This window comes from Typopeltis vanoorti, chromosome 4, assembly GCF_054136105.1.
Source record: "Typopeltis vanoorti isolate ZY-2024b chromosome 4, IOZ_Tvanoo_1.0, whole genome shotgun sequence".
NCBI lineage: Eukaryota > Metazoa > Arthropoda > Arachnida > Uropygi > Thelyphonidae > Typopeltis > Typopeltis vanoorti.
Genome location: NC_143552.1, coordinates 128,062,964 through 128,087,872, shown reverse-complemented (window position 1 = coordinate 128,087,872; position 24,909 = coordinate 128,062,964). Strand labels below are relative to the sequence as shown.

The following is a 24,909-nucleotide window of genomic DNA, read 5'->3' as shown; positions in this document are numbered from 1 at the left end:
GTCGATGAAATCCCTTTAGTTATAAGCAAAATTAGAAGAAGAAAAAAAAAAACGTTTCCACAAATGTGTACCGACTGTGCCCACTCGATTGTGGGGCCTGGGTGCATTGCACCCATCGCATCCCCAAGATGGCCGGCCCTATGTCCCAGCATAAGGAATAGCAATGGAGGATTTGTATGTGTTTCCTCAGATTATTGTGGGGGTCACAGAAAAGTATCTTATGGATCAGATTTTTTGGATAACCATTGTATCAAGGTTTTTGATATATGAGATAATTAATCTTTGAGATCTTTTTTTTTTTGTGATGCGAGTAGTCCTATTTTTGAGCATGTGTACGATGCTCAGTTTTTTAGAAATGTGGTGCGAAGATGTAAAGTGCAAATATCAACTTGTGTTGATTGTTTTGTGATAAACTGCAAGGCTGATATGTCCATCCATTTGGTTTTTAATTAAGGCATCTAGAAATGACAATTGTTTATACTTCTCAAGTTCCAAGGTGAACTTTGTTTTGTGATGGAAGGAGTTTATCTTGGTTAAAAAATCTCAAAGATCTTTTTTTGTGTTTTTCCATATAATGAAAATGTCATTCACGTACCTCCACCACACTGTGGGTTTAGGGTCTAATTGAGACAATGTAATTTCCCAGTTTCTCCATAAAGAGATCTGCACAAGGCGGGGGGGAGAGGCTGTTCATTGTTAATTGTTCATAAAGCGTCCCATTCCATAAGAAAAAATTAAATTTTAGGCAATGAATGATGAGAGAAGCAATATCTTTAGGGAATAGGTTGTTCAAAATGCTGATTACTTCTTTTACTGGAATGTTAGTAAACAAGAATACCACATCCAGGCTGCAAGAATGTCTGAGATCGAGATGTGCTTCAATTTATCAATGAAATATTATGAATTCCTTATCCGAATTACGGATGTGTGCCTTTAGGAGACTGGCAAGGTGTTTCGACAATAAGTGGGAGAATCAATTCTGTCCACTATGGGTCATAGACGTATTCCATTTTTGTGCACTTTAGGAGAGCCATATAGTCGTGGCGTTAGTAGATGTAACGACTTTAATCTCTGTTTTAGGTCTGTTGGCCAGCTGTCCATATTACGTAACAAGTTGTTGGCTTAATTATGTTTTTTTCCCTGTGAGTTTGAATATAATGCACGATAGGTAGATGTGTCAGAGAGTAAGTCTGTGATCTTTTTCTTATAATCTTTGGTGTTAAGGATAATTGTAGAGTTACCTTTATCAGCTTTTAAGATAATAATTTCCATGTTTTTCTTCAAACTAGACATAGCTCTTGTTTCTAAAGATGTGATATTTTTGTTTGGAGCTCTGGAAGATGAGAGAATAATGGTGCATTTCAATCTGAGATCATTGGCAATGGATTCAGGTAATGACAAAACTGTCTTTTCTATGTTACATATGATGTCCACTTTAGGAATGTGGTCTGGAGCAATAGAAAAATTAAAGCCTTTTTTTAGTATACTGACTTCTGGTTTAGATAAAATGTGGTCAGAGAAGTTAAACTATCTTGTTATCTGGCAGTTAGGGCTTGACTTATAACTGTTTTCATAAAGAGTGTTGAATTTTTTGATTTGACTTTTTTTGCTGATTGAAAAGGCCTTATTAAAACTATTATTTATCATTTTGTCTAAAAGAGACCATAGGTTTGGGTCTATATTGTTGGAGATATCTTCATATATTCGATAGCATGTCATATCTACCTTACTTAATTCAAACCTAACATGTTGTATTTTCTCATGCAATAGTGCCAAGGATGTTTTGAAATATATTCGTTTAGCCCTTCTTGAGTGGAACTGTTCTTTCATAATTAGAAACTTAGGAATGATGTTTTAGTTCATGCACCTTTTTAAGAACGTAAGTTAGTTAATAAGTCTCGCATTTTTACATTTAAGTTGCTTGAATCTACGTACCTGGTGTCTCATTTCCCCCATGCAGTCTATTCATAGCAATTCTATATTATTTCCAACCATCAATTGAATGCAAGAAATGTTGTTTACTAACGTTCCAGTAGAAGAAGTAATCAGCATTTTGAACAACCTATTCCCTAAAGATATTGCTTCTCTTTTCATTCATTTCCTAAAATTTAATTTTTTCTTATGGAATGGGACAATTTATGAATAATTAATAATGAGCAGCCTCTTCCCCCCCCCCCCTTGTGCAGATCTCTTTATGGAGAAACTGGAAAATGACATTGTCTCAATTAGACCCTAAATCCACAATGTGGTGGAGGTATGTGAATGACATCTTCATTGTATGGAAAAACACAAAAAAAGATCTTTGAGCTTTTTTAACCAAGATAAACTCCTTTCATCACAAAACAAAGTTCACCTTGGAACTTGAGAAGTATAAACAATTGTCATTTCTAGATACTTTAATTAAAAACCAAATGGATGGACATATCAGCCTTGCAGTTTATCACAAAACAACCAACACAGGTTGATATTTGCACTTCACATCTTCGCACCACATTTCTAAAAAACTGAGCATCGTACACATGCTCAAAAATAGGACTACTCGCATCACAACAGAAGAAAAAGATCTCAAAGATTAATTATCTCATATATCAAAAACCTTGATAGACAATGGTTATCCAAAAAATCTGATCCATAAGATACTTTTCTGGGACTCCCCACAACAATCTGAGGAAACACATACAAATCCTCCATTGCTATTCCTTATGCTGGGACAGTTTCAAAAAAACATTGTTACACTCCTCAAACCATATGAAATACAAGTGACTTTCAAACCTATAAAGACTATCCGCCACTTTTTAAGATCTCCGAAAGACAGTAATGCCTTCTTCAAATACGTTGGTGTCTATAACATCCCATGTTCGTGTGGATTAAACTACATTGGTCAGACCTCAAGAAGTTTGGAAATAAGGAAAAGAGAACACGTCGGAGATGTAAACAACAACAGAGAAGACAGCTCTTGGTTAGCCCTTCATTTCTCAAATGTATGAACCATACCATCGAATGGGACAAAATCTCCATGCCCCTATCTAGAGGAAGACTTCCACTCCCGAAACATCAAAGAAGCTATAGTAGTCATCCGTTCTAAACACAGCCTCAATAGAAATCAAGGATTAAACTGATATTTGGAAGATCTACGTAAGATCACTAAGTACACCAGAGTTTAATTTCGCTGCTAATTACAGAACGTTCCTGTATAACAACAGTTGATATCATACACGCTCCATGCGTTTGATCTATGCGTTCTTTTGAGTTTGTAAAAAAATACATTTGTATTCGGTTTATTCCATCACAAACAGTTTAAGTTGTTTTGTATTACTTTTATACGTCCTGATGAAGCCAAACAGCCAAGTTGGCGAAACCTGTTGGTGTTTTTTACTTTATTTCCGTTATTAAAATTCTTCAGTTAATATACAACCCAGGTTATGTTCATTTCTTGCACATACTAGGGGTTTGATAGTGCTTGATCTGATAATTGCATCTGAGAATTTGCCTATAAACAATATGACCATGTTGCTGCAAACTGGTGTGAGAGACCATATAGTCTTGACCTGGGAGGTGACTAAATGTGTGGAATTTTCATTTAAGAAGTGAAGCCATCCTGCTGGCCAAGTGGCTAGCATATCCGCTATCTAGCCAAAAGGCTGTGGGTTCGAATCCCGCCGTGGGCATGGATATTTGTGATTGTCTTTGGAAATACTAGTGGTGGTGGTTGGTGGTAGATGGCGTTGGTGTGGTTGCAGTCAGTTGGTGGATTGAGCAGCGGAGGCAGAGTTGTGGATCAGGTGCCCTCCCTCGATGAGGCTTTGGACTCCCTCGAGGTGTCTAATAATAATAATGATAATAATAATATATGTGGAATTACAGGGCTGGTAAGTATGACAAGCTTAGGACATTGCTTGGATCTGTGCCATGGCATGTGAAATTGCAAGGGTTAAATGTTGATAGCTCATTAGAAGTAGTAAAGGAATGTTTGAGGGGAGTAATGGCAGACTGCATACCTAGAGTGAGGATAATAAATTTAGTGGGAGTTAAATAGATGAATACCATTATTAAGTTGGAGCTATAAAAAAGAAAAAACTGTAGAAGGAATTTGCCTTTTTCTTGAATTCCTTCTACAATTTTACTACCAGTGTAGTAGAAAAGGTAAAAGCAGAGTATGGAAGAAAGTTAGCAGTACAGATCAAAGATAATCCACAAAGTGTTTTTTTCAGTATATTGCAAGTAAAAGAAATGGCAGAATGATTTTAATGAATGCTGACGGTAGAGAAGTAACTGAATCAGGTGAAATAGAATTACTAAGTGAACGCTTTGCAACAGTATATCATCTAGGTGGAGATATTGCAGTAACAACAGAGTCAAAGGCTTATTATGAAAACTGAGGTAGATGAACTGGAGGTGCATAGCATATTACAGAATGTTGATGTGAATATAGGTATGGGATTAGATGGTATACCAGCTTGTGTTTTACATGAAGGTGCTAGGGAATTATCAGTGACTTTGACCACATTGTTTAATCTAAGTTTGAGCTCTGGGTCAGTCCCAAGTGGGGCAGCAGAAGGAGAATAAAAATAGTTCAGTTGCATAAAGGAGGCTCTAAGACTGATATAGCAAATTACTGACCGATCAGCATATCAGGAGTTGTTATCAAGGTACTGGAGAAGTTGGTCATAAATACAGGAGATAGACGGAAATGGGATACTGTATGGGGGGAGAGCAACATGGTTTTGTGAAGGGTAGGTTGTGCTGTTGAATTTTGAATGAATAAAATTCATTAGGAATTTATTCAATCACAATTTAACAAGTTAAACCCTGAAAGGATATGCTTGCATCCTAGTATATATTATATATATATCTTGACAGATATAGGATACAGTGATTAAGAAGAAAAATTGTGAATATTTCAGTGTTAAAAAATTTCTACTAGATAGTATATTTGATAGTAAAGTTTGGTAAATTTTATATTACTTGTTAAGATTGATACACAATGAATTGCTGTATAAATTACATGCAACAAAGTGAGAACACAAGGCCATAGTACACGGGCAAACCATCGGATTAAGAAGTTTCCCCAAGTGGTCTCGCGCGCATACGGCATGTGGAGACCTAAGCTGTTCGGAGAAGACACTACGGAAGCGAGACCCAAGTGTACAAATAAAAACGTGACGGGTGAACAACTTAGTTTACAGAGAGTACCGGTAGGGGGTTAGTATAAAAGAGTAATGTGGTTTTCTCTTCTCGATCATCTGGAAGCATAGTTCATGGGAAGTTCTGCTCTCACTCCCGGTAGTAGCAGTCAGAGATGCTGCATAGTAGTTGGAACAGTTGCAGGTCTCAAGCCCTATGATGAATGGATAGACATTTTACACAGATAGTAGGCAACTCATGGGAAAGATCAGCGACTCGGTAGTGTGCTATGCGAATGCAGAATCACCTTTTGCCAAGAATGTTCTTGACATAGGCTCGATATACTAGCAACGTGTGGACCAGCCAACGATCGCAGGAATCCCAGCCATAAAACCGACGGAAAGGAAATAGTTTGGAAGAAAAGAATCAAGAATCGAAGGGACAAGTATAAAGGATCATCGAGTACGGTATTGTAACCTTTTTGTCAAGTAATGTGTGTGAGGAAGAGAAATTAACTGTAATTTAAGAATTAAGGACTCTGATTAGAATAAGACAGGACTATAGTGCTTTGATAACAGTTATGCTAAAGGAAAAGGAATGTTCTTTACATGTGCTGATTGACAATTATGTCTTAAGAGGTATTGAAGTGTCTTTATTTGAGTATTTAGTCAAATTCTGAAGTCTCAATTTTGTTTTATGATCTAAGAATGCTAGATTATGATTATTTTAGAGAAGTGTTTCTATGATATTCATATTTGTTTAAAATGTATGTAAGTTCTTTTGTTTAACATTCTAATAGTAATGATTTATTATTCTTTACACTGTATGACAACAAATATGATAAATAAACCTTTTGCTATTTTTAATTTGATTGCCTGTGTCTAAGAATCCGATGCACCACTCATAAATTATTCGAATCTAGGCGGGAGGGAAGAAACGATAGTTAAGGTCACGACTGCAAACAAAGGTTGATAGTGGGTACATCTGCAAGTTCGCTTCTTGATTGAGAAACTCTTTTCTTAATCTAAGGATTCTGGGTGGCGCAGCAATAAAAAAACAAATTTTCCCAGAACTTTAAGAGAGGCAAATTTCAGAGGCTTTGTCACCTAGGAATTGGCTTGACCGTGAGGTAATTCTTTTGTGTTCTCAATAGTACCATGTGACATCCAAGGAGAGGTATAATATACAACATATAGATATATAATAAGAAAATTAGGACATAACATTGTCATGTTTTATAATACGATGACAGCTGACTTGTATAAAGGTAATGGGCTGACACCGATACTGCTGGACTTTGAAAATTTGATAGTGCCGGATGTATTTTTTATGTTCACATAAAATTTGATAGTGCCGGATGTCACATGGTACTATTGAGAACACAAAGGAATTGCCTCAGGGTCAAGGCAATTCCTAGGTGACAAAGCCTCTGAAATTTGCCTCTCTTAAAGTTCTGGGGAAATTTGTTTTTTATTGCTGCACCACCCAGAATCCTTAACATAAAAGATACATCTGGCACTATCGCTATGGCAAGTCGGGCCTAGCAGACCATGCTTTGGATACCCCTGCACACAGGATCAACTGGAAGAAAACAAAAGTACTGCACAGAAGTTTTTACAAGTCAGAGAGATTATTCTTAGAAGCAACAGAAGCCATGAAACATGCCCAAAATCTTAACATATATTATGACTGTATAAATTTGCCTAAGATTTGGGAGACTGTCATCTTAAGACATAAGTAGTACCTGCTTTCTCTCTGTTTTTTTTTTTTTTTTAAACATAGAGGGCTCCTAATTAGGACTTTAGTCTTTGTGTTGTTGCTACAATTTTCCAAACTAGTCCCATTATTACACGATGTAATAATGGGACTAGTTTATGTCACGTACTGTGACAAATTTGTTTTGTGCACTGAAAATGCTGGTTATAACACCAGTGAAATATCAGCAATAAGTCAATAAATAATTATTTACTTATCTTTCTATGTTCTGATATATTATCATCAAAATTAGTCAACATGTGCTACGAACACATAAGCTTTTCTACATGTTTGTGTTTTATTAATTAGTACAAATAGGTTTTAACAAAATTTAATTAATTTAGAATGTGGGCAATTTTCACCCAATTCGATAATTTTTGTTCACCTAAGGATTCGCTTCATCTAGAATCAAAAATACTATGACCCTGAGTGCTAGTTCCTTGTATGCAAAGTGCTTTAGGACTCCCTGCATTTAAAAAAAATCTGTTGAACCATTTATACCTTTTAGCAAAATTGGCCATATATTTCTCAAAGGTAAGCTAACTCCTAAGCAAGGCTGTGTCATGTCTGGAATGCTTTTCATCATTGTCATAATCATTGTTATTGGATTATGCAGCACACCCTGAAAAATCTGAAAACCGGAATAAGATGGAACATTGACACCACATTAGAAGATTTGGACTATGCTGATGACATTGTACTAATATCATCTAGATTTCAAGACATGAAAATTAAGACAGCAAAGCTGTAGTAAACTGCTAAACAAATAGGCTTATACATCAATGAGAAGAAAACCAAATTATTAAAAATCAACAGAAAAAGAATGACCCAATCTTTATAAATGGAAATCAAGTAGAAATGAAAAATGCTTTTAATTACCTCAGAGCAGCTGTCAGCACAGAAGGTGGTACCAATGAAGACATTACAATAAGAATAAAGGGAAAAAAATCTTTCTATGCATTTAAAACTTTACAGAAAATTTGGAAATCATCAAATATAAAAATAAACTTAAGGTGCAAATTTTTAATTCAACTGTTAAATCTGTACTACTTTATGGAAGAGAATCATGGAAATTAACCAAACAACAAGAAAATAAAATTGATGCCTTCCAAACAAAATTTCTTTGCAGCATTCTCAAAAGTTACTGGCCAAATAAAATTTCAAATATTGAAATATACAACAAAACAAAAACCAAACCCATCACAATAGAGTTAAAGAAATGCAGATGGACATGGATAGGCCATGTATTGAGAATGCCAAATCAGAACACACAAGAACAGCACTAACATGGACACCTGATGGTAAAAGGAAGAGGGGAAGACCAAGAATGACATAGTACCAGATGGTAATTGAAGAACGAAACAAACTAGGATGGTCGAACTGGGGAGAGCAAGAGAAGCAGCACTGGACCAAAGAGGATGCCATGCTAAACTCTTGGCCTCATGCACCTCATAGGTGTAAAGAGCAATTCGTAAGCAAGCTAACACCACCAGAGGAATCCCTCTAGTGAAATATCAAGTTGCTACACAGAATTCATTACAAACCTTTATTATACAGCTAAATCTTAACTACTCTGACAGTGGCTTCCAATACCCAAAATCTAGGAAAGCTGCAATATTAAATTGTATGATGCAGATGTACTGGTGCTTCAGAGCAATTTGAATAAAGTTGCTATGTGAGCAGACAAGTGGGATGTTAATTTAACACCAGTAAATGTAGGGTTTTGCCCTTTGGATCTCAAGAAAGTAAAGCTGCATATCATATTGGAGGTCTATTACAAGAGGTTGAAGGAGTGTGTTATTTCAGGATATTTGTGGATAAAGAATTGAAGTTCAAGGTTACATATTGCAAAAATAATAAAAACAGCAAAAAGAAATGCCAGTATAGTAAGAAGAATACTGACAAGTAGAGATAAGGATGTGTGGTTATTCCGCTGTACAAGGCTTTGATTAGACCACATCTGGACCGATTTGGCCATCTGTGTTCCTAAGTGAGAAGCAAGCTCTGGAAAAAGTTCAGAGGCAAATAACAAAAGCAATATTGGGATTGTGGAATACTGACTATGAAGACAGGTTGAGAGAATGTAAATTACAGATGCTAGTCAATAGGTGGAAGAGGGGGGGGCAACATGATTGAGACATAAAAATTGATAAGGGGTACTTATCAAATAGATATATGGATATTTTTCAAAGGTTGAAGGAGGGAAGGGTTAGAGACAAGAGGTCATTCTTGAAAGTTGTATAAAGGTGTGGTGTGTAAGAGAGTGCGGCATGACATTTTTGCATGGAGAGTAGTTGGCGAGTGGAATTTATTTCCAAATGAGATGGTGAGTGTGCAAACATTGAACCAACTTAAGATGAAGTGTGATAAACATTATCTCTGTTACAATTCATCTTACTATTGCCTTCCCTAATGAGTCTTTCTTGACTCCAGGAGGTGTTTGTACAATGATGATAATAATATATAATTTTTATAAGTATTTCTAAGTCTCTCTCTCTGTCACTTTTCAAATCAAGCTAAGTTACTCTCAAAAACAAAGTTTACAGGCAGAAAAACCTTGCTACAAGGTTTTTCTGCCTGTAAACTTTGTTTTTTTTTTCATCCCATAAAAACAGGCAAACCAATCAGATAGCACATGAATGTAACGGACAGAATATATATTGGCCTAATTGCTTTGGCAGTAATTCTAAACAGTGTTTTTTGTTTTCTTTTTCTCTCTCTCTCTCTGTGTGTGTGTGTGTGTGTGTGTGTGTGTGTGTGTGTGTGTGTGTGTGTGTGTGTGTGTGTGTGTGTGTGTGCATGTGCGCATGCATGATTTGTGTGTGTGTACATGTAAACTACAAAAGGTGTCATGAGTTAGTCTGGACCAACAAGACAAAATAACATTCTGGAGGTCAGCAGCCAAGCGAGGCACCAGCATTGACCTGCAGATGCTATATTTCACATGATCCCCAAAATGTTTAATGGGATTCAAATCAGTAGGATTAGGGAGCACATGGAATGCTTGGATATGCTCTTTGAACCATGCTTGCACAATGCAAGCCTTGTGATATTGAGTGTTGTTACATGTAGAGTAATACCTGGTTTGAAACAATCCCCAGGTAAGAATTAGTGGTCAAGGTGTGTGTTCAGTGGGAATGAGAGGACTTATACTCTTTTTCAGGTTATCTTGGAAGTAACAAAATAAGCTACATTTCCAGGCTTTTCTTACTATTCGTACTATAGGTTTACTCTGTATAAAATAGTTCCTTAAATATTTTACGTTATCACATCATGTGGTACTTTGTATATAATTATTTTTCTGCTTCCTTACTAGCCAATGCTGGAATTATGTTTCATACCATTAAATTGTTACAGGGAACTTATTTTTGGAAAATGTAATTATCTATCACGTGGTCTCCGATATGGTTGCCATAATAACAGCAAACTAATATCCCTCCATCTTTGGAAGCAGTGTGGCCCGTAGTATATTTCTTTACTTCCAAGATAACCTGAAAAAGAGTATAGTGATATTCATGAGAACAATCCCTGTATTAAGGTACTACCTCCACCAGTCTGTTTCCAGTCAGGTTGGTCAGAAACAGACTGAATAGTCACAATGTTTTGGCTCTCTCTCTCTCTCTCTCTCTCTCTCTCTCTCTCTGTGTGTGTGTGTGTGTGTGTGTGTGTGTGTGTGTGTGTGTGTGTGTGTGTGTGTGTGTGTGTGTGTGTGTGTGTGTGTGTGTGTGCTTGAAATAAAATTTTGTTAATTGTTTGAGTGAAATGCACACCTTTTGGCAACTCCTATAGGTAAAGATGACCTAGCTATTGCTTCTGCCTGGTATCTCCACCTCTGGGCCTGGCTCCCACTGAAGAGACCACAATAAAGGTCGAAACAAGTCTGGGTAGTGGCCAATCCCTTAATGCATAATATTATACATACCCACAAGGAGATGTGTTTTGCATTATGGGAGATACTGGGATAGGAGTGTTGTTAGCTTGGTCCACCTTTGCTACGAGTTGCCCAGTGTTGTACTACCGTACTGCAGTAAGGTAGTACAACACCAGGTACTACCGGTGTACAACCGGGTTGTACTGCCTTACCACAGTAAGGTAGTACAACACCGTATTCAGTCCTGAAGATATTTTCAGGCGCAAACTTTGTTTGCTCACACTTGGATAAAGGATTAAACTAAATTTATTATGTTTGAGTGAATGGTGCAGTTGTTCTATGATATCATTTCCAGTACATTCTAGACTATTTTTTTTTTCAACATTTGATATAAACTAAAATAAATAAACAGTTAAGTGTATGTTTATATCTTTTAAACATACATAGCATGTGCCCTTACCTGTGTTAAGTTAATTATCTAATAGTGTGTTGTTTTAGCTCCTAGATGATTGCTGTTGTTTGCATGCTGTTCTATTCAGTAATTTTTCAGTATTTACTTCCTGGGTTTTATTTACACACTAGTGAGGATAAATTAGACACATAATGCAGAATTGTTCATTTTTGCTATTATACTAATTTACCTTTAAATGTCACTATCACACACAGAAGCTTGTAAACCAGTAGTGTATTTTAGACTGTCATTGGACTTAAGGATTGGATAATTTCCAGAAACTCTGCTCTTGACTTCAAACATGGAGCCTTTCAATATTTCAGGCCTTTAGTAAGTAGCATACTAGTATCATATTGACCAATGAGAAAATCTATATGTATATAAAAATAAAGTTTTAGTACTTTTGTGTTTTCTTCTTGAGTATAATGCTTGCTGACAGATCTGTGAACATTTTTGTCATTATTTAAAATCATTATTTACTTCCTGGGTTTTTATATATATATATATATATATATATATATATATATATATATTAGTGCATTGGATTGAAGGCTGGCTGGCTGATAGGTATAAGCAGGCTATGTATGGGAGAGCAATATTCTACAAGAGGAAAGTCACTAGTGATGTGCCCCTGGGATATGTTTTGGAACCATTGTGGTTTAATTTATATGTAAATGACATTGGAAGGGACTTAAATGGTTATATACAGTTGTTTGTAGATGATTTGAATGGGCGAGTGTTTGGGGATGTAAGTTCAACATAGCAAAGTCTAAGGTTTTAAAATTTGGGAAGCAAAATATGATGCAGAGAATAAAATTGGTGGAATATCTTAGAGGAGGAGGGAATGAAAGATCTTATAGTAATGGTAGATTGGGACTTGAAATTTCAGGGACATTTTACTAAAATTTTGAGGACAGCCAGTGCATTATGGCAAAGATGCTGAGAATATTCACATATAGAAGTAAGGATGTTATGATTCCATTCTACAAGGCTTTGATATGGATTACTGTGCATAGATTTGGTTGTCTAGTTTTCAAAAGAATGATGTGTTGTTGGAGAGGGTTCAAAGACAATTGACTGAGTTGGTCTCTGGATGTGAAGTATGAAGACAGATTGAGAGAATGCAAATTGCAGAACCTTGCAAGCCAGTTGGATTCCTGGCAGTGGAATCCAACTGGTACCCTGTTTTTGATTGCTGATAACGATACACTTGATCTGAAAGATAAGTAAAAGTGATACCGAATTGTAATGTTCTTTTACTAAAAAGACAAATCCTGTCTATCACACAAATTCTGTCTAGCACACTTTATTCCCAGAATACTGTGCCCCTTTCTGGGAATGAAGTGTGCACGCTAACATCATAGATACCTAGCTAAACTCTACCAAGCACACAATTAGTGGAACATTAAGAAGCACACCCCCTCTCCCCTGGCTGCCTGTCCTATCCAACATTGCTCTGCCAAATATACCGAGAAGACAAGCCTCAATTAAGGAATTTAATAATGTAATGAGCTAGCCCCCCCCTGCACCAGACTCTTAAAAATCCATCTAGTCTTTGCCTAAAATCAAGAAACCACTTTCTAGTCTACGGACAAACTCTCTTCAGCTGCCTTACCATCAACATCTGACACATGGCGAGAACACTGGTCCAATCTCCCAACAAATAGCTTCCTGTTTGAAGATCCCTATGCTCTGCAGCCTGGTTTTGCTCTTCTTAGGAAGATTTGGTAATCTCTCAACATGATCAGAATTAACCAGGGCAGATGTTGCTACCTACTACACAAATGGAATCTGTCTGGCCACCCTTATTGTGACTGTTCCCCCATAGCTCAGACAATCACTCAGATTGTGAACAACTGCCCAAGGTGGCAATTTCATGGTAACCTTCAAGACACCACAAGGTGATGGATGAGGCCCTGGATTGGCTTTCTGGACTAGACATTGACCTATAGCTGCATTGTATTCTTTTTGCCATTAGAATAAATAAATAAATTAATAAACCAGATTAATGTGGATGAGATTTTTTATAGAATGATGGGGGAGAACAAAAGACCATCCCTGGAAGCTCTGTAAAGAGAGTGGGGGAGTAAATTTTATACATAGAGAGTGGTGGGTGATCAGAATGCATTGCCTGAAAGTGGCAAGTGCAGAGACAATGGATGCATTTAAATCATGGTGTGTGTGTGTGTGTGTGTGTGTGTGCGCGTGTGTGTGTGTGTGTGTGTGTGTGTGTGTGTGTGCGTGTGTGTGTGTGTGTGAGAGAGAGAGAGAGAGAGAGAGAGGGAACTTCTGATCATAATAATATATTTTATTATATGACTTCATCTAAATATATAAAAAAACACTCATTACTTATCCTTTGGCTTATGGAATTAACTGTATTTAAATTTTAATGTTTTAAGTTTATTGTTTTGTTTACTAAATTAGGACAAGACATCTTTGTAATGGCTATGCTTTGTAATGTTTTTATATATTTGTGTTTTGAGTGATTTATAAATCATAAACTCAACATTTCCTGTTGATCCCAACTGTTCAGCTTAGGATCATTTAGAATATTAACTTAATCATTACTTTTTATTATTATTATTAATAGATCTGGATGTCCAGAGTTAGTTTGGAAAAGAGTTTCTCTTGAAGGTATAGTTTATTTTAAATTAAATAATCAAAATACAATAATGTTTGTTGTGTTTTTGTGAGTGGCTTAAATTCATTTCTTTTTTTACATCCTTTTTACCCAGTTGCATCAAATTCCTGCCGTGTACTACTCAAGAGTTGTACATACAGGATACCGTTTTAGTACTAAATAAGTAAATTTACACTATTGATTAAAAAGATGGATGCATCTTCCAAATTAATCTTTTATTTGTCACAACTGAAATGCTGTCAAATACCTTAACTGCAGGATTAAAATATCTCACACCAATAACTATCAATTTATCCTGGTTTTGACTTTCTCTGACTCTTTTTTTTTTTTTTTTTGCCAACTTGGCATAATACCAGTTTTGCTAAACTATTTTTCTTCTCCCATTCTGTTCCCACACCATCTTAGATTATCTCCACTCATTGGGCTACTAATGGGCAGGAATGCACAATATACAGCCTCTCCCTGATAAGTCAACCGTACCTTCCCATGGTGTGGCTTGTTTCTACAAAAGGGACTTGGGGTCCTGCTGCAAAAGGATATCTTCTCAGTTGGTGGGAATGTAAACTAGACCACTAGGTGGTAGATGACCTTCATTGCCTGGTGAAACATCACCCTGCTCATTGAGAGCGTGAAGTAGTGAATTCTAACTTTGCCTTCCAGAGCATGGTTTCCTCCCCATCCCTTCTCTATGCAGTTTGTGATACCTTTCAAGGGCATGACTAACATACATTAGAGAACTAGACCCTCCTCTTTTTTGAGGGTGCAGCAGTTAAAATGGTGGTAACACAGGCTGGCTGCCAGATAGTATATGGGCCCGAAATGGTCAGTAACAAGTCAGGGAGGCTTTCCGGTCAACTGGTGCATAATCCTGTTGCTTTCCCAAGTCATGCTTGGTAAGCGAATCCGAGTTAGTGGTATGTGTGGGAGTCACTGTCAAGGCCACGGAATGCCAAGGACACTGGTTGCTCTCTGTATAGGTGTAATGTTCATGAGTCTCAAGGGTTGGAAAGAGGACAAAATAATTCCTTAGTAGAAAGGATATTCTAAGACTGCAGTAGCAAATTATAGACCAATCAGTATCTCAGCAGTGGTGGTAAAAATACTGGAAAAATTGTCAAAAAAGAGAATTCAAGAATGGGTGGATAAGAATATGATACTCAATTAGGGGCAACATGGTTTTTTGGAGGATCAGTCTTGACTTAGCAATTAACTAACTTTTTATAATAGAGTGACAGTTGAGTTAGATAAAAGGAAATGGCTACAAAATGATTCTGCTAGATTTTGCAAAGGCATTTGACTGAATACCACATTGAACACTGTTACACAAATTAGAACAAATAGGGATGGATATGATACTAGTTATGTGGATAAGAGGGTTGCTGCTGTACAGATATCAAAGTGGTATATGGAGGAGCAAAATCCAGGAGAAAGCAGGTGACTAGTGGTGTGTGATGCTAGGACCACTTGGTACATAAATGATATAGGAAATAATCGGAAAGGAAAATATTCTGTTGTTTGCTGATGATGCAAAATTTGGTAGAGTAATAGTTAATGAAGACAGTGTGGATAGTTTGAAGTATGATTTAAATTTATTATTTAAATATAAATATACCACTTCTTCATGTCAGTGAATCCAATTTCACCCTTGGTATGTTCATCCTTATCCCTCTCATCTACAAAGCTGCACATGCCACCCAGTTTTAAGTGGGATCTTCCATATAAATCGAAGTGTGTCAAACCAGATTCCGACATAGAGTGGTGGCTATGGCATAACATATTGCCAACGCCTACTAAGCTCTACAAATTTCAGCTTAGAGAATCGGATCTGTGTCTCTTTTGCGAAGTTTCAGGTACCTTGGAACACACACACACATATAACCTGTCCTGCAAACAAAGTGATGTTTGTTTGCAGGACAAACATTTCAATTCACCCTATGCTCTGAATACTGCCTCTGGCACTTGTAATTGCACACACAGCCAAGAAGACTACTGGAATTTAGTCCATACAGAAGATAACAGACACAGAATATGCAATTTCCTCTTCATCTGTGCTAAGGCCGTCATCTACAGCTTCTACCTTAAGCACACAAGAGATAAACAGCACCTATCCATTGCCGAATTGGAACAAACTCTCATGTGTGGCCTACATCAGAAACTACAAAGCAAGCTTTCACCTGAACTTAATTATTACAAAGAAACAAGAGCTATCGCAAAATTCATAGAGGAGTGAAATCCAACTGGTACTCTGTTCTGGATGGCCAACTACGATACACTTGAGCTGAAAGATAACTAAAAGTTTACTTAACTGTAATTTTGACGCTTACTAAATAGATGAATCCTGTCTACCACTCATATATCTTTTGCCTCCTTTCTATTGTATATCCAAAAGGAAAATCTTTTTTCCCCCCCCTCTGTAATATATATATTCTTATAATGTGTATATAGTCCTTTTTGTTGTCTATCTTCCAATGTATATTTTTTCCCTTTGGAAAAGAAATACCAGGTAGAAAACTGCATCTCTGCTATTAGACTTCAAGATAGCAGCATCACAGAAGATCCAAATAAAATCACTTTTGAAATCCTATAATACTACAAGAATGCATATAGCTCTACAGCATAGGTTGCCAAACTTTTTCGGGCCACTGCTCACTTTGCAAGACATAAATTTTGTAATCCCCCCCCGCATTATAACAGTTTGAATAAAACCATATTTCAAATATTTGAGACTGAATAAAACCATATTTCAAATATTTGAGACTGAATAAAACCATATTTCAAATATTTGAGACTGAATAAAACCATATTTCAAATACTCAATACTGTACTGTCGACATTTCTTCTTATATTCAGACATAATGAAGTAATAAAATTTGCAAAAATATTCACAAAATAAAAGATTTAATTTACACTTTGTATTACTCCACTTATCTATCACACTTTCGACTGATGATTGTTGGCAAAGCACACAAAAAATAATGAAACTTATTCCTAAACCACTGGTATTTATAGATTTGAAATCTAGCCCGAATTGACTTGAATAAATTGACTTATTTGCAATACCGTCGTACTCGTGCTTTGAACAAGTCACTGCAAGTACCCATATTCCTGTCAAAACATGCTGAATTGAGTGAATTACCTACTTAATAGTTGACCGACACACTACTAGTTAAGACTCGTCTGCTGCATGGATAGACTAAAGCCTGTATGGCACAATCAATTTTTACAATACCAAAAAATGAATACATTTTTTAAGTATATAAAAAATAGAAGTTAAAATATCCTGTATGACACGTTCAATTTTCTCATTGACATAGAAAATTGACATCTATTTCTATCTGACATGGTAAATTTTCAAATGATTAAATAATTGAAATAGAAAATTGATTAAAAAAATTGATCGTGTAAGATGGGCATAAGATGAATTAAAATTCAATATTTAAATTTTAAATGATTATCTAATCGCAAAATCACGAAAATAATTAATTTTTAAATATATATTATTAATTTCTTCTATAAAGAGCAACCGACCCCTAGACCGCCTGAACGTCCCCAAATGCTTCTGATCCCACTATAGCTCCCCTAGAAGGCTTCACTGCCCACTTTGGGAACCTATGCTCTACAGGAACATCCCTTCATGCCATTCATGAAATACTGTAAGATACTAAAAGAATCTCTGCAACATATCAGAACCACTTAGAAAACCCAATCACTCTAGATGAACTGAAAACTGCATACATATCCTTGGCAAAAAAACAAATCTCCCTTCCTTGATGGTCTCACAACAGAGTTTTTCCAAGCCTTCTGGAATCAACTCAGACCACTTCTTCCTAAAACACTGCACGAAGTCTACATTAATGGACTTCCACAATCTGTCATGACCTCAGCAGCACGATTGATACCAAAGAAGAGAGACCACACAGACAAGCAAAACTGGCAGCCAATCTCCCTAATCAATACAGATTGCAAAATTATTTCCAAAGTTATTGCAAACCAACTAAAGCCAACACTGCCTGAAGTTATTTGCCAACATCAAACTTATTATGTTCCAGGAAGATCAATAATCTCCATTTCATAGGAGATCTCATCCACATCACAAACAGCCAAAATGAAAACCTAGCACTCATCAGCCTTGATTAGGAGAAGGCTTTTGACAGAGTAGAGCATGAGTACTTTTATAAAGTCCTAAAGGCATTCAGCTGTGGTCCTCTCATTATTGAAACAGTCCAATTACTATACAGAGATGCACTCTTCTGTTTAAAAATCAACAACGGACTCACCGGCACTTTGCCATACTCTCGAGGGATTAAGCAAGGATGTCCTCTCTCCAAGGATGGACAATTATACATGCTGGCCATAGAACCTTTCTTAAAAAGAGTACACGATACCATGATGTTCAAACTAACTAGCAGAACAGAATCACATCTAAAAATAAGCCTATCAGTATATGCTGATGACATCACCATAATAATCCATAATGATGAAGAAATGACAGTAACTGATATGAAACACATAGATTATATGCACAAGCCTCAGGGGCCAAATTAAACTCCGTGAAAACCACTGGCTCATGGTCAGGCAGATGGAAGGCTAGAACTGATTCTTCGATTGAATGTACCTGGTCAAATGAAGGACAAGCATACTTTGCAACACAAAAATATATAATACACTGAACTGGACAGAGCTGCACAACCTATTTAAACAGGTGCTAGGAAAGTTTCACTTAGAGGAAGAGTCCTAATAATCAACCAGATAGCCATGAGTGTGCTGTGGCATATCCTCAAAGTACTGCCCCCCCCCCCCCCCCCCAAAGACTTTCTTTATCACATTCAAAAGGTAGGCAAACATTTCCTCAAACAATACAAACTGGACAACATACTCTGAACTCTGAAAGAACTAATTTCCCTTGAAAACAAGATTAGATCTTTCAGGATAATCTTTCTCCTAAAGACACTTCGGTCCAATCATACTTATACAGCCACCTTCGATTACATCATGAAATCATCCACCAGAGGACTTACACTTTCCACAATTCTCTAAATGGCCAGTTCTGTGCATTACTACCTAAACTACCCCATTTTTACAGATGCTCTACAGCGGTGGAAAATTACAGAACTTCATTATACACTGACCGGATCAACAGAGTCAGCTGTACTTACAGAACCACTGTTTTTGAACTGAAACATAACAAATCTCACAACTGGCTAGCCCTTTCTTTTCCTTGCATGGAACTGGGCAGGAATAAGAATCCTAGGGGATCTCATGACCCAGACCCTAAAATCAGTTCTTTTGCTTTATGTGGACAATGTTATACTTCTAACATCGTCCGCAACAAATAAATCCGCTACAAGTCTGCAAGATTCCCTGACTAAGTTGAATAACTGTTGTAATAGATATGGTATGAATGTCAGCAATAAAAAGACAAGAACAATGAAAATAGGCAGAATTGTGAACAGAGTACCTGTGGAACAAGTAAAACATTTCAGCTACTTAGGCACGGTTTTTAGTGAAGATGGTAAATTAAATATGGAAATAGACAACAGAATCAACAAAGCTGGTATGGTAGGAAGTCAATTGGATAAATTAATATGGAATAAGGGAGAAATTAGTCTGAACACTAAATTAGCTGTATACAAGACAGTGTTGTAACCAGTTTTAACTTATGGATCTGAGAGCTGGGTCAGAATTAAAGCACCTAACCAAAGACTAGAGACTGCAGATATGAGAATCCTGAGAAAGATTAGAGGCGTGAACAGATGGCATCAATGGGAATATCATATTAAAAACGAGGATATTAGGAAAGAACTTGACATTGTCAGCATCCAGGAATGCGTTAGCAGAGCTAATCTCAGGTGGTATGGTCACTTAAACAGAATGGGCGAGGAAAGATTAGCAAAACAAGTGTTCTCCACCAGGTTGGCAGGTAAACGACCCAGAGGAAGACCAATATATAGATGAATTCATACGGTACAAAGTACCTCAGACGATTGAAATATAAGATCTGATAATGTTGGAGTCTTGACAAGTAACAGACTGATTCAGAGGAAAATTGTAGATAGGAAGTTAGTAATGATGTAAATTTTTCATGTAGTAGTATCATATCCTGTACACACCTCTTGAGGGGTACATGGCAGGAATTTGATGATGATGATTATACTTTTTTTACACATTGCGTTTTTGATATGCTTGAACTTAAAAGTTCTTGAATTAGGTGAATTTGGTCATTTATTAAAACAGATCATTTAAGCATTAAATATAAATGTTTTATATCATAGGGGGGGCTACCCCTTTGATATAAAATTAAAACTTTGATACAAATTAAAACCATTTAACTCCATACCCCCCCCCCCCTGTATTTATGGACTCCCAATAATACATAAAGAAAATGTGCCATTACGTCCCACAGTGGATGGCATTGATTCCCCCACATACAAACTAGCCTAAACATTTGACCAAAGCTCTCTCATACTATACTGGCAACACACCTTCCACATAAAAAAACTCCACCCACTTCAAAGCCAGCATAGAAAACCTCCCACTCAAACACTAACATAATGGTCAGTTTTGATGTCTCCTCCTTATTCACAAATGTCCTACTCAAAGAATCTTTAGAGCTAATCCAAGCCAAATTTCCTCCCAATATCACAGCCCTATTTCAGTTCACAATGAACTCAGGCTATTTTGTTTGGTAAGGAAAATTCTACAAACAAAGAGATGGGACAGCCATGGGTTCTCCACTCTCCCCACCCTTGGCCAACTTTTATATGAAGACTTTTGAAGAGAAAGCCTTAAACTCTGACAAAAACCAACCATTTGGCTTTGCTATGTTGATGATGTGTTTGCTATTTGGCCACATGGCTCCGATGCACTCCTCTCCTTCCTAACACACTTAAACAACTACCACCCCAGAATCAAATTCACCCCGGAAGAAGAAAAAAACAACTGCCTTCCTTTCTTAGACACACTAGTCACCCGCCAGCCTGATGGAACCTTGGTTTTCTCAGTCTATAGAAAACCCACCCATACAGGCAGACACTTTCACCAACAATCCCACCATCCCTCCTTGCAACAATATGGAGTCATTAAGACACTACACAATAGGGCTAAACTTATCTGTTCAAATGACAATGCCCTAACCACAGAACTAAACCACATTCTCAACACTTTCTCAGCTAATGGCTCCCCCCCCCCAAAAAAAAAAAAACAATCCAAAAAATATTGAAACCAGTAAACCAACTCCCCCCCTCACAACAAGGATTACTCTAAATCCATCACCATACCCTATATCCCAGGCACCTTGGAAAAAATTACAAAAATCCTAAATAAATGACTTAACTTCTTGTTACAGACCATATAAAAAATTGGCATCCCTTATCCGCTCTACTAAAGACCAACCTCCCCCCACCCCGACCTACCTGGTGTATACCAGGTCCCTTGCAGCTGTAAGCTCTCCTACTTTGGCCAAACAGGCAGGACAGCAAATATCAGAATTTCAGAACACAAGGACTACATCCAGTTTCACCAATACAGCCACTCTGGTCTTGCTGACCATGCGCTGGATACCTGCCATAGAATACGGTGGAAGAAAGCCACGATAATACACCATAGTAAATACAAATATGAAAGGCTTTTCATGAAATCAGCTTCAGCCCTAAGGAACAATCCAAGCCTCAACAAATTTGGCTGCATGAGACTGCCTCAAATTTGGGAAACCTACATCAGAAGACCTTCAGTCCAATTGCCCAAGAATACCAACGTTGCCCGCTAGGGGGGAACCATCAGGACTTTAGGAAAAATAATAGCTTCCTGCTTTTTCCTCACTTACTCTTTGTTGTGCCTGCTTGCACGTGTCTTGTTCTTAAGTTTCTTGAAAATGGCAACGTGACGTTGCCGAAATATTGAAGTATATTAAAATTTATTTTAATGTATATCCTAGTTGACGTTGTAATTTCCTTAAATTATTTAGTAAAAAATGAATAAACATTCTTTCTTATAGATAGTTTTCTTTCAGTAACAATGATGTCCTATTTTTAGCATTACAGTTGTTATTTTTGATTTATGATCCTGAATTATCTACAGTCCTGTTTATAATTACTCTTGGAGAGGATGGTTCTGTGGGTCGAATATGTGCCTTCCATATGTTTGGGATTTTTAGACCATCATTATTGTTCAGATTGGGGTGGTTGATAATAATCTCACAGGCTTCCTTCAATTTGCATTCATACCATGTTTTGGTGTAATGTAGACAACTAGTGCTTTTCTAGTCAATTCTATGTAAGGTGTTCAGGGCACGATCAGAAAGGCCAGCTTCACCATAATTATTATATTTAATATGTCGTTTATGTTCTTTTTGTCTGATAGGAATTGTGCATCCTGTTTCCCTTATATATGGTATGTTACAGGTGCAATAAATATGGTATACTCTTTAATTTTAATGTACATGACAGTGTGATATATCATATCATACAGTAAAAATTAAATTATAGATGTAAATTCTTAAAACTTTCCTTCAGCCGTGTCCAAAACTTTACTTCACCAGTTTGGACATTAGTAATATGATGTTGATATTATGATGATATGATGTAATATAAATATCTGTATGTGTTTAATTATTTTTTTTTGTAATTTAATTTTTTTTATTAGGCTATCTTCAGCATGGGATACTTTTGGAGTTGAAAATATTTTTGGGAAATGTATGTGACAAGAATATTAGGCTCTTAAGTAGGGCAACACGTTCTAAGGGGGAGAAGCATCAGGTATTTTATTAAAAAAAAAAAAAAAACCTTAAGCCAAACAGTGCATCATGAATTTTATTTATCGTGAAATCTTGAAATGTTTGCTTAAGCATTGCAATATGTTCAGTAATATATTTTTCTGTATAAGTTGATTTTCGCATAAAGAATATTACTAACATCATTATTATTATAATTACGGCTATTTTGCCTGCTTCAGTTTAGGAGTGTCCCCGTTTAAATGTCATTGGCTATTTACTGATGGATTCTTAGGGCATTGTAGATGTAAGTTTACCAAAACATATATGTAACATAAGGAAGAGAAATTTACACATACCTTTTTCTGGGCGTTGCGGCTTTTCTTCTTTATGCGATGTCCGAAAACTATTGAGTGTGTGGAGAGGGGGTAGGCAATTTGGGAGAATTAAATTAGAAAAACCTGGGTTTTTTCCGTAATATATATATAAACATATATATTATATTATGTAAGGTGGGGGAAAGGTGAAAGGGTTGATTATTTATATAGGGGAAAGGGGGTTGACGGGGTGCGGTCCGTTTCGACTATTCTCGGTCGTCATCTGAACACATTGGGAAAAGTCTGTGAGTAAATAGCCAATGACATTTAAATGGGAGCACTCCTAAACTGAAGCAGGCAAAATAGCCGTAATTATAATAGTTTATTAAGAGGAGTAACATGGGAGTTTTCCCAGAAATAATATACATAATTTACTAACATCATTTTAAAAAGAAAGATAAATTTTAAATCAAGCCATTGTTTAGTTGAGCTGTTTGTTTTGAAATCATATTTTTATGTTTTTTTTTCAGGTGATCACCAGATTTGTCCTACAAAATTTATGTATGTATTCGATGTTAATTTCAGCACTCATGATAAAGTTTTTGACCTTATACTACTGCTTTTATCTGAGATAGAATTTTTACTGTTGATATAAATTGTTATCTATTAGTGGCTATTTTCTTGTGAATTCCCATTGTGTTATTTGCCTGGGAATGCCATTTGTGTTCAGTCCTGCCTGCAGTAGGGGAAATTTTGTAGACCATTTTCAGGATAGGCTAGGCTTATCCATCTTAGACAGAGATGGAAGATTTTTGCCTCTCATAAACTTGAATTTTACTTCTATTGTAGTGGTAAATACTACTAGAACCATTCTTTTAATAATGATAAACTTTTGAGGCCAACTGCCTTTTTCAAAGTTAGGCTTCAGAATTTTCTCGGCTGTTATAACAGACTACTAGCCCTGAATATGGTGGAGGGGTACTTAAGGGTCAAAGCTGTATAACTGAGAGGAGACCTCCACATAGCCTTTAAAGGAATGTGGAGAACCGAGCAGGGTTTCTGACCTAATGTCTAATCCTCACCTTCTCGTGGTGCAGCCTGTTGGGTATCTACCTGGATACTGAATGAATGAGGATGGGCTGACAATTTGGGATTTAGCCGACCAAATTGTATTCTTATTGGCTTAAACCAAAATACAAAATGATGGTACAACATGACAAAATTTCATGCCAGCTGGGGTGTCGCCAGTTAAACAAGGCCCTCGTTGTTTTCGCCAGGGAACCAGGGTGAACAGCAAAAGTCAGCTACTGGAATAAACCTTAAAACACACCCCCAACTCAATATCACCAGAGTTGAAGATCGGTACTACCAACATAAGAAACCTGAATAGCAAAGAAATGAAGCTAACTGTGGAATTAGATAAGTACTAGATCAATATAATAGGGGTGACTGAAACAAAAAAAGACAAATATTGGTGAGATCTTTCTGAGCAATAAATAGAAAATGTTATATTCAGGCAATGACAATCAAGGAAAAGTAGGAGTAGCCATAATATTCAACACTAAATACGAGGCTAATCTTCTTGAATGGTAGACAGTCTCAAGTAGAGTGATGTGGGCAAGTATCAGAATGGGGAACTGGACAATGAGACTTATTTGAGCCTATGGTCCCACAAAAGGTTCTACTAAGGTAGAAGTGAAAGAATTTTTTGTGGCTCTAGAGCAGGGGTCAGGAACTTTTTTGAACCAAAGAGCCATTCCACCAAAAAAATTAATTAAAACAAAATTTTGGGAGCCGCAACTTCAGTTTGATTTTTCCTGGTGACTCAAAGTTGCAGCTAGTTTAATCTTAGGTAAATTTCTTTTTAATTCAGTACTTCTAGATATCGAATACCACTTTTATGTTTGCATATAAATTTTTATATGTTCAATAAATAAAACAACATTATGTTTGATTAAGTTTTTAATCACAAAACATGTTTAAGTTCAGTGAATATTGCAAAAAAAGTCAGAATTTGTATTGCAAAAAGAATTAGTCCGA

At 36.6% G+C, this 24,909-nt stretch overlaps 1 protein-coding gene across 4 annotated transcripts in view; it reads left to right on the top strand.

The window, feature by feature from the left end:
- Nucleotides 1-24,909, top strand: part of LOC150107666 (ATP-dependent DNA/RNA helicase DHX36-like) — a 589,788-nt gene that overhangs the window by 19,010 nt on the left and 545,869 nt on the right. For 3 of the 4 annotated variants that reach the window (XM_090391454.1, XM_090391451.1, XM_090391453.1), the window contains exons 2-3: nt 13,795-13,838; nt 22,486-22,598. In XM_090391454.1, the coding sequence (XP_090247580.1) occupies nt 13,795-13,838; nt 22,486-22,598 (157 nt within the window). The remainder of the gene's footprint in view (nt 1-13,794; nt 13,839-22,485; nt 22,599-24,909) is intronic. The other variant, XM_090391452.1, reaches the window with a different exon arrangement.